This window comes from Girardinichthys multiradiatus, chromosome 4, assembly GCF_021462225.1.
Source record: "Girardinichthys multiradiatus isolate DD_20200921_A chromosome 4, DD_fGirMul_XY1, whole genome shotgun sequence".
Taxonomy (NCBI): Eukaryota; Metazoa; Chordata; class Actinopteri; order Cyprinodontiformes; family Goodeidae; genus Girardinichthys; species Girardinichthys multiradiatus.
This window is the reverse complement of record NC_061797.1, coordinates 45,499,338-45,509,757: the sequence shown is the minus strand read 5'-3', so window position 1 is coordinate 45,509,757 and position 10,420 is coordinate 45,499,338. Positions and strand designations below refer to the sequence as shown.

The following is a 10,420-nucleotide window of genomic DNA, read 5'->3' as shown; positions in this document are numbered from 1 at the left end:
TGAGAGGACTTTGAGTATCTTCGTGAATACGTGCCCTGATTTTCATCCTAAAGTTTCAGTAGTACGGTCTTTTTAACAATGATCCTGAAGTTCTGTTCAGGTTGGAGGGGAGTTCCTGCCTCAGGTGGAGGAGTTTAAGTATCTCGGGGTCTTGTTCATGAGTGAGGGAAGAATGGAGCGGGAGATCGACAGACGGATCGGTGCGGCTGCCACAGTAATGGGGGCACTGTGCCGGTCCGTTGTGGTGAAGAGAGAGCTGAGCCGAAAAGCCAAGCTCTCAATTTACCGGTCGGTCTACGTTCCTACCCTCACTTATGGCCATGAACTTTGGGTTATGGCCGAAAGAACGAGATCCCGGATACAAGCGGCTGAAATGAGCTTCCTCCGGGCGCTCCCTTAGAGATAGGGTGAGGAGCTCGGAGTAGAGCCGCTGCTCCTCCACATCGAGAGGAGCCAGTTGAGGTGGCTCGGGCATCTATACCGGATGTCTCCTGGACGCCTTCCTCGGGAGGTGTTCCAGGCACGTCCCACCGGGAGGAGGTCCAGGGGACGACCCAGGACACGCTGGAGGGACTATGTCTCTCGGCTGGCCTGGGAACGCCTTGGGCTCCCCCCGGAGGAGCTGGAGGAGGTGTCTGGGGAGAGGGACGTCTGGGCGTCTCTGCTGAGTCTGCTGCCCCCGCGACCCGGTCCTGGATAAAGCGGAAGACGACGAGTAGGAGTACTGAAGTTCTGGTCACTTGGTTTATCCTCATTTGTATGACTGTTTTTTTATTAGAAATGTCCGCCATATACCCTAAGAAAACCAAATAAAATAGTACAATTAATGGAGGATACCCTTCATAGAACAGAAAAACAGGAGTGAGTAATTCACATAAAGTCCAAGTTAATAAAATGGAATATCATGTTTTTATCTGAGCAGGTTGTCATAAAACAGGAAATGAAATAATTTCCAAACATGCTACTTGTGTATAATAGAGGATAAGGAACATTTGAACAAGTAACAAATAAGATTTTTAAGAAGCTAACCCATGACATTGTTAGCTTTAAAACAAACATTGATTATAGGGTCAAATCATATGACATCATTGCAAAGCAGTAACCATAAACAAAAGTGAACACTTGGAGCATTTAAAGGCTCAAACAAGCAGCATATTGCTTGTCAGAAAAAATCTGAGTTGTTACATTACATTTCTGTATGTTTAATTTATATGGACCATGATCACATTACCCTGGAACAGGTATAAAACAAATCTAACAACTCTAGCAACAATTATACTAAAATCAACTTTCTGCAGCCAAAACAGCAGAAATAAACTGAAGAAACCCATATCTTCTACCCAGGCTTTTCTTTCAAATGTTCTGATTGTGATTAGTGATTTTAAAGGCAATTTGCTGAGGATTTGAAGCTTGACAAACAGGACTCAACACAGATTTTAGACAGTACACCAAGTTTAACAAGTTGTTCTTTGCAATGACTTTATGAAATACTGCTGTGACATTGTAATTTAAACACAGCTAAGAGTAATAATAATTTTGTTCCATCTTCTGAAAACGAACTTTGCTCAGATATCTTCAGACATGCAGATTTAAAAACTTTACATCCACCTCCATTAAATATCCAGTATACTGCGGACCATGTGGATATTAGTTTCTCATTCAACTTGGCAAAGCCCGTCTCCAAATGTCATGTTTGTGATAGTCGTTTATTCCTTATAGGACAATGGCTTATTGCTAGACCTTAGTTCCTTCATTTCGAAACACTTGGGGATTTTCTTTCTTGCTGAAGTCTAAATTGAGATTATACCATATGTGTTTCTCCTGATGTTATGCAGCATTTGTTTGATAATTTCATATGATGTCAGAATACCAACTGTGGACTCAAAATAATTTCCACACAGCCCAGTGCAGTTTCTGCAGACTCGCTAGTTTTTTGAATTTGTTTGCAATCTTCTATGTTTTCTGCATTTTATCTGCATTCACATGGACCCCAGTATGGGTTAATGTTTGATGGCTTCAGAACACATACAGCGAGTTGCCTTGGGAAAAATTCTACACTTGCACAATAATTTCAGCAATTTCTCTTACTTCAGACTGCAGGCTGGTCATAACTAAGCAAGCAAATGTAATTCCGAATTAGCTAGGAGCATTTTACTACACTGTATACTTTATGGATTTCAACTAATTAGACCAAGAACCCAATTTTAATTGAACAACTTTATTTCAGTACTTTGCCAAAAAAACATTTATTTTTAAAACTAAGGATTGATTAAAATGCATCTTACACAGGTAGATAGTCTTAAAATTCATCAGGTCCACATGATAACTTTAAATGTGTTGAACGTAGTGGGCAGACTCCACATTCCAAGTAAATTGTCATTATATTTAGATTTAGATCCAAAATATGCTCTTAGTTGTAACTTGTGACAAAGATATTTTCAGTCCTAACATGTTCTAACAACTGTAAAACAATCTGTTATCGTTACAGTTTATAAAGCACTGATTAGAATCAGAGGTCAATACATATTGATAGTGACAGTTGTTCATATGTGATGCAATTATTAGCGCTGCGATAAAATATGTTACCTAGAAATATTTCCACAAATTAATGTATGCCCGAGATCCATAGTTAAAAACGGCGGCATAGTGGTAATCAAATCATTTTTTTAACCGTTAACCAAAAACACATCAGTCCCAAATCGTACCATACCTGCTCACAAGCATCAAACAAACCCCCAGATTAAATCAGATCAGGTTTTAAGAGGACTACACAGATGGCTCTAAAAGACATTCATGAAAACAACAAATATTCAGACATTGGAAAACAAATAAATATCAGAAGATTCACTTTGATGAATGAAAGTGGGGTTTGGTTTTCGCATTTCTACAGTGAATGCTTCATAATAAACAGGCAATACTTAAACGGTGGTAGTTGTGCTGTATACAACTGGCATGACAACAATCCCATACAAAGAAGCTTGACCTTATTCTCTTGAAAGCGATGCTTCAGGCCCTCTTGGCTGTACGACTGGTCCCTCCCTATGAAACGAGCTATCAAAGCGCGGTGTAACCTCACAGCGGATCAGCAGAGTGTCATCTTTTATATAAGCTCTCTGATTCAGCTGTTGCAGGTGCATAAAGGTGACGTAGCCAAATCCTTTGGGATTGCGTGGATTTATGGGTTTCTGGAAGGCTTGCAGGTCTGGCTTTGTCTCCATGACCTCCATGTGATGCTGACTCTCAGGTCCCTGGTCTATTATGGCAAGCCGGATCGTCCCTTGAAAGGGCCAAGTCAGCTGACCATCGAAAGCTCCTTGCATAGTGTGGACAAAAAGGGAGATATAGTTGGAACAGCGTGGGGCGTTGGGTGTCTGCAGATGTAAGCGGAGACACAGCTTGTAGCCGGGACGGCCCGTGTAGAAGCCGGGGCTGTGCTCAACCACTGGCAGGCCTGCTTCTTGGTTGCGCATGAGGGCAGAGAAACCTTTGAGGCGCCAGATGAAAATACCGTGGCACTGCTCGGCCTCCAGCTCCTTTATGGTTTCCTCCAGCATTGAGACCCTACGCCGGAGCTCCGCAAGGTGCCCTGTCTGCAAATGAAATGGGGCATAAGGTGAATTTTAAAAGGCTTCAAAAATACATAATACACTGCATTGAAGGCCATATTATGTTTATACTAATAGATTAGAACAATTGTTCTGCAAGTCTAGAGTTATAACCCATTATAATCCCCTCTCTTTATTTGGAAAAATTGACACATGAGGAGACTAAAGTCTTTTTTTATGTGGAGATAGCAATGTGCGAGCCATCTAGACCACCATAGTCACAGATTTCTAAGATGGGTAAGCAGTAAGCTAAGACAAGAATGCAGAAGGTGAACCCATGCAAAAACACATATACTTTCTGAAAGAAATGACTTACATATTAGCAGAGAACGTAAAAAAAAGAAACATACTGAATATAGTTTTTGGCTTCCAGAATCAACCAAAATTTTATGGAAAACATTGTTTGTTGACCTACATGCAAACTTGAAATAGTAAATTAAAAAATAAAGATGCACTGTGCACAGACAGGAGGAATAAAAGGACTGGACAGACAAAAATCTACCAACCCTTCTAGAGTAAGAGACTGAAATGTATAAATTATTAAGTGTATTAAGTATAGCTAATCTTACTGAAAAAGAACACTTACATTTAATGAGAAAAATATATATATAAGTTATTCCTCAGTGGTGTGCTGATAAGTCATTCCAATACTATGTCTCAAATCAATGTGCAATGCAATAAATTAATCTTTTCCATCATATTAGAGACACTTTACAGACATGATAATGAGCTGGTTTGTCCCATATCAGTGCACCTGTCAGCTCTTACTTGGGTCCTTTGTAATATGGTCACCTCACACAGCAGGTGATTCTGCTTCACCAAACGGCCATCCATCTCTCTGAGCATCTGCATCACCTCACTGGGCTGACATGCAGCTGGGCTGCAGCTCACAGCTGCTCTGAGCCCACCGTAGGCCGGCATTGATGCTGCAGCACCAATATCCTCAGAGGAAATGGAAGGCCCTAGTGTTCGGTGGGGTTTAGGTGAGGTGCCGTTGAGGCTGAGGCTACGCAAAAACTCTGCCATGTAGCGCATATGCATCTGAGTGAAGTCCTGCATGTGCTGAGCCAGGTCATAGCGCTGCATCTGCAAAGTTGAAGCAATTTGGTTAATGTGGCAACTAACTGTTCTCGATAAATAGATTTTTTAAATTGTGTAATAACAAATTATACCTTTTCCTTACATCCAAACATGCTAAAGTTACAGGCAATGGGTGCTTTTGGACAATCTGTATCATAATGGGATTCCATCTATTAAGAAAAAAAACCCCAAAAAAACATTAATGTGAATCAAGGTTTAAAGAAAAGCATTTAACAAAATCAGCTACACATGTATAACTTTGGAGGACCGTAAAAAGATGCCTGAACATTAACTTATTACAATTAAACCACTAAGTCTTAATTCAGACTGTATGTGTGTTGTTACTGAGTGTGGAACAGTTCCCTAAAGCTTCAAAAAAGGGGAAGCTCTTAGTAGTAAGTAAGCTTAACAGTTCACAGCTCATTTCCTGTGCCAGACAGAAATGGGGCTCTCACCTGCTCTCTGATAAGATCCAACTCACAGTATTGGCACCTCACGCTGGCAAACGGGCACTGCTGCTCATGTAGCTAAGCAAGAAACCAGAATAAGATCAATACTTGTGATTCTCTGTACTGTTAAATAGTGATGATTAGACATGGGCTGGTTACTGGTATCAAAGTATACCAAGATGTTAATATGTTAAAACAACACTGAAATTGTATGTCATTTTGTTTCTACAGTTTCTAACTCGAGATGAACAATATTACAATATGATATGGATGAAAAAATATTAATTAGATCAGTTTTTTATGATTTAGGCGATTTCAAAAATGATCATAATACTGTTTTAAATTAATGACCCTGTTTCTAGGACAGCATCTGTTTCAATACAAACTAGAAGAAAAAATTACTTTTAAACTGTATTAATGGCTAATGAAACTTATTTTGAAAAATTACTATAAAAACACAAAATTTCCTGAGGCATTGTGGGGCATTATGGGTTACAAAGTGAATAGGTAAGAAACAAAACAAAAAAAACACTTTCTCAAGTAGCGTTATGTACAAAACCCATCTGCAGTACAAATAGGTTTACACAAGCATAAAATAATACAAATCAGGTTTACACCACTGGTTGCCATCTTTTCTTCACCTTGTAAAAGTACCTAAACACCAGTGGCACCATGTTAGGCCACATGTATTGTCTGTCTTATTGAATTTTAAAGCCTCCCTTTGTCATTTTTATTGTCATTTTCTGGTCTTGTATAAAATGTTGTAATGGTTTTATGGCTGGGTACTAGTTAAAGTCCTTGTGAAAACTAAAGGAAGGCAACCAATCAATCCCAAAAGGTAATGACATTTTCCAACTACCCTTTAACTCTGCAAGAAATAAGCTAATATAACAAGAAAAAATATTCAAAAACAATGGATTGATTTTTAGTTTTAATTATCAGTTGGCAAGATAAGACCAACATGTCTGCTGAGCAGTTGACTGTAGGGTGGCTACACCCAAAGATAGCCCAACTAATTACCCAAGTATCAGCCTGTAACACTTAATTTACTTCTATAAAGAGCAGAATGATTATCAAGAACAGGATTTTACCTTTAATAATCTTTTTGCTTCTTTTTCAAATTTAAAAAACTTTTTATATTTTTAACTCAAGATTATCATGCTCAAAAATTCATACCAGCCAATGCCTAGCACTGAGACAGAAGTACCTCTTTCTCCTCAAACACAAAGGATGCCACACAGTCTGGGCATGACATAGGCCTTCTTTGGCACTCATCAGTTTTGTGCTCCTCTAGGTAGCTCTTTCTCACAGGCTGCTGGCACTGCGAACAAGGCACAGTGGCGAACTCACACATGGCCAAATGATTCTGGAAGGAAAATACCACAATAAAAGAATTAACTTAATTACATAACTGTTATGTCAGTCAGTCATCAGTCAGTCGTCAGTCGGTCACTGACTTTACCTGACCTATTTACTTCAAGTCACCTTTAGGTAAAAATAAGATGGCGACAGAAACAGTCCAAATATGAAATTCAACATAGATCATAGATCAGAAATATCTGAATGAAATTTAAACAGATGGTATAACAGTAAAATATACTGTTTGCAAAATGTAAATAATATTAACACCTTCCATCCATGGTTGATTGAGACCAAATACTATTAGGGTAAGCCGGAACAATCAGAGAAATGTGTTTGCTGCTGTGATGAATTAGACTGAGTAAAAAGTATTATCTTTGTATGCCACGAATCCATCTTGGTCCTGTATGGTATAATAAATAGACTTTAGCAGCACAAGCATCTAAATCTCTTTAAAATAGGAATTCAATGTCATTTCACAACACATGCCTGCTGGGACTGTTGTTTCCATTCTCTTGGATGAACTGCATTGGAAATCATTTTTTTCTGTTATTAAAATGCTAACCTCTAAATGCCGGAGCTCCATTTTGTCGGCACAGCCAGAGTTTGGACAGCGAACAGTCAGCGATAGAATCTCCCTTTTGGCAAAGTTATCAGGAAACAGTTGGTCTTCTGACAGCATTTCATTGTCCACAGGGCACCGCTGTCCTGTATCACTGTTTTGCAAGAGGAAGAATAGCAATTAATTAGGCAGGGAATTAACATAATCAGCATCCACATAGGGTTTTATATTTGGGCATGAAAACGATTGAAATGTTTCATAATATTCACAAAGTGGAGATTTAGAACTAAGTAATTCGCAGATGGCTGTACTGCTAATAAAAAAGGGGAAAAAAATCCTTCGGCAACAAACTATTTGCTTTGCATTAACAAACGGGTTAGTTGTTTGGTCCGCTGTTTGGTGTTATCTAAAGCACAGCAAAATAACTTACCGAATGGACTTCTCAATGCAGCTCTTGCAAAACCGGTGACCACAGCGCGTTTGAATGGCATTCCTCAACGCCATCAGGCAGATAGGGCACTCATATTTGCTCTCGAGGGGTGGGTCAAACTCCACATCATAGCCCTGAAGGGATGAACTGTTAATTAAGGTGCTAGGACTCTCTGACGGGCTTAAAGGGGATTCCTTTTCTTTTTCCAGCATTGCCAAGGCACATTCGGACAGCTCTCCACCAACTGCTCCTTCATAGCTGTCCTCCTCCAAGCTCCCCTTATTGCTTTCAAAGCAAGCCATCTGTAGTGTTTGGGGGTGCCAAACAAAAGCTAAAAAAAAAAAAAAAAAACACACAAAAAATGTATAATTACACAAATATATATATTTAAATACATCTCAGCAAATAATTCCTCTCCAACTTGTCAGAAAGAAATTTACCAAACAGATGTCAATTAAATCCAATCACACAAACAGATTTTTTTACATGTTGATTATATGATTCAATAATGCAGCTATTAAAGCATAATTATTTTTTATCAACTGGATGGCTTCCCATTATTTAAACCCACATGACAAGACAAAAAGAAGGAATGAATTCATTTATCCATCAATCTATTGCCTAAAAGAGTTAAACACATCTACTATTCTCATGTCCTTTTTTTTTAACGTCCCATTTTAACTTCCTCACATTAACACAGCAATTTTTGAACTTCCTCCTTTAATTAACACAGCTAAAACAATGAATGCCAACATTTAAACATCCCTGTTTTGAGTTTGAGCTGTTTGCAGAAATACTTTTCTTAATAGCCAATTGGTCTGTTTTCTAAGTAGCCATTTCATTATATGCCAAAGTATACAGTATATATCGTCATATTCAGAAAGCATTAAAGACTCGAGTAATTCAAAAAATAAATTATTAATTTGTTTTGGTCAATGATAATCACCCCACAACGATAATTAAAGGAGAATATCACAAATGAATTCCAAAAAAATGTTTTGTGACCTATACTTTTAAATTGTTATATATACAATACAGACCAAAAGTTTGGACACACCTTCTCATTCAAAGAGTTTTCTTTATTTTCATGACTATGAATATTGTAGCTTCACACTGAAGGCATCAAAACTACGAATTAACACATGTGGATTTATATACTGAACAAAAAGTGTGAAACAACTGAAAATATGTCTTATATTCTAGGTTCTTCAAAGTAGCCACCTTTGGATTTGATTACTGCTATCTACACTCTTGGCATTCTGTTGATGAGCTTCAAGAGGTAGTCACCTGAAATAGTTTTCACTTCACAGGTGTGCCCTGTCAGGTTTAATAAGTGGAATTTCAAGCCTTATAAATGGGGTTGGGACCATCAGTTGTGTTGTGCAGGAGGTGGATACAGTACACAGCTGACAGTCCGACTGAATAGACTGTTAGAATTTGTATTATTGCAAGAAAAAAGCAGCTAAGTAAAGAAAAACGAGTGGCCATCATTACTTTAAGAAATGAAGGTCAGTCAGTCCGAACAATTGGGAAAACTTTGAAAGTGTCCCCAAGTGCAGTCGCAAAAACCATCAAGCGCTACAAAGAAACTGGCTCACATGAGGACCGCCCCAGGAAAGGAAGACCAAGAGTCACCTCTGCTGCGGACGATAAGTTCATCCAAGTCACCAGCCTCAGAAATCGCAGGTTAACAGCAGCTCAGATTAGAGAACAGGTCAATGCCACACAGAGTTCTAGCAGCAGACACATTTCTAGAACAACTGTTAAGAGGAGACTGTGTGAATCAGGCCTTCATGGTAAAATAGCTGCTAGGAAACCACTGCTGAGGACAGGCAACAAGCAGAAGAGACTTGTTTGGGCTAAAGAACACAAGGAATGGATATTAGATCAGTGGAAATCTGTGCTTTGGTCTGATGAGTCCAAGTTTGAGATCTTTGGTTCCAACCACCGTGTCTTTGTGCGGCGCAGAAGAGGTGAACGGATGGACTCTACATGCCTGGTTCCCACCGTGAAGCATGGAGGAGGAGGTGTGATGGTGTGGGGTTGCTTTGCTGATGACACTGTTGGGGATTTATTCAAAATTGAAGGCATACTGAACCAGCATGGCTACCACAGCATCTTGCAGCGGCATGTTATTCCATCTGGTTTGCGTTTAGTTGGACCATCATTTATTTTTCAACAGGACAATGACCCCAAACACTCCTCCAGGCTGTGTAAGGGCTATTTGACCAAGAAGGAGAGTGATGGGGTGCTGCACCAGATGACCTGGCCTCCACAGTCACCGGACCTGAACCCAATCGAGACGGTTTGGGGTGAGCTGGACCGCAGAGTGAAGGCAAAAGGGCCAACAAGTGCTAAGCATTTCTGGGAACTCCTTCAAGATGTGTATACACACACACACACACACATATTAATCACCTCTAAGTTCTAATAGATTGTTTAATAAAAATGCGTTAACACTTCTTATGGCTAAAGTTATATATACGTGACTTACAGCTAAGTTTGAAATGTTTATTAGCTGCTGTGACCGAACTTCTCGAGTAATATATATGTTCATAAAGTGATCCAAAGTCAAAGACTTTTCTCAAGATATACATTACCTTCTACTCACAGACGTGTTAGCAACTATTTCACCTGACAGTCATGCCCCTAGATGCGGAACTGCAACCTCGAACCTAGCAGCACTAGGGATATACAAAAAGAAAGATAAATGAGACATATACTGACCAAAGCCGCTGACAGCACACACATGCGCCTCCTCGACAGCAGAAATAATGTTGTGTCGGTGGAAGCCGGTGTTTTATCCTCGAAGATTAGCCACCGTTTCCTTGAAAAGCTTCGAATTTTTAGTTTCAGATTTCCTGTTTCTCTTTTCCTACGTCACCGAAGACGACTTGATTTACTTGATTTTCGCTCGCTGGGCACGCGAGCGCCC

General features: G+C 39.5%; 1 protein-coding gene across 2 annotated transcripts; it reads right to left on the bottom strand.

Moving 5' to 3' along the window:
- Positions 1-2,202: 2,202 nt before the first annotated feature.
- Positions 2,203-10,383, bottom strand: traf6 (TNF receptor-associated factor 6). Of its 2 annotated transcripts, none has more exons than XM_047362743.1 (8): positions 10,213-10,383; positions 7,486-7,816; positions 7,059-7,209; positions 6,342-6,500; positions 5,141-5,212; positions 4,778-4,855; positions 4,398-4,691; positions 2,203-3,590 (listed from the first exon to the last, which is right to left on the bottom strand). In XM_047362743.1, the coding sequence occupies exons 2-8, from the start codon at positions 7,785-7,787 to the stop codon at positions 2,985-2,987; spliced, it is 1,662 nt and encodes a 553-aa protein (XP_047218699.1). In that variant the 5' UTR covers positions 7,788-7,816; positions 10,213-10,383; the 3' UTR covers positions 2,203-2,984. The 2 variants fall into 2 exon arrangements, with proteins under 2 accessions (XP_047218699.1, XP_047218698.1); XM_047362742.1 differs by having other exon boundaries at positions 4,374-4,691; positions 10,213-10,382.
- Positions 10,384-10,420: the final 37 nt, after the last annotated feature.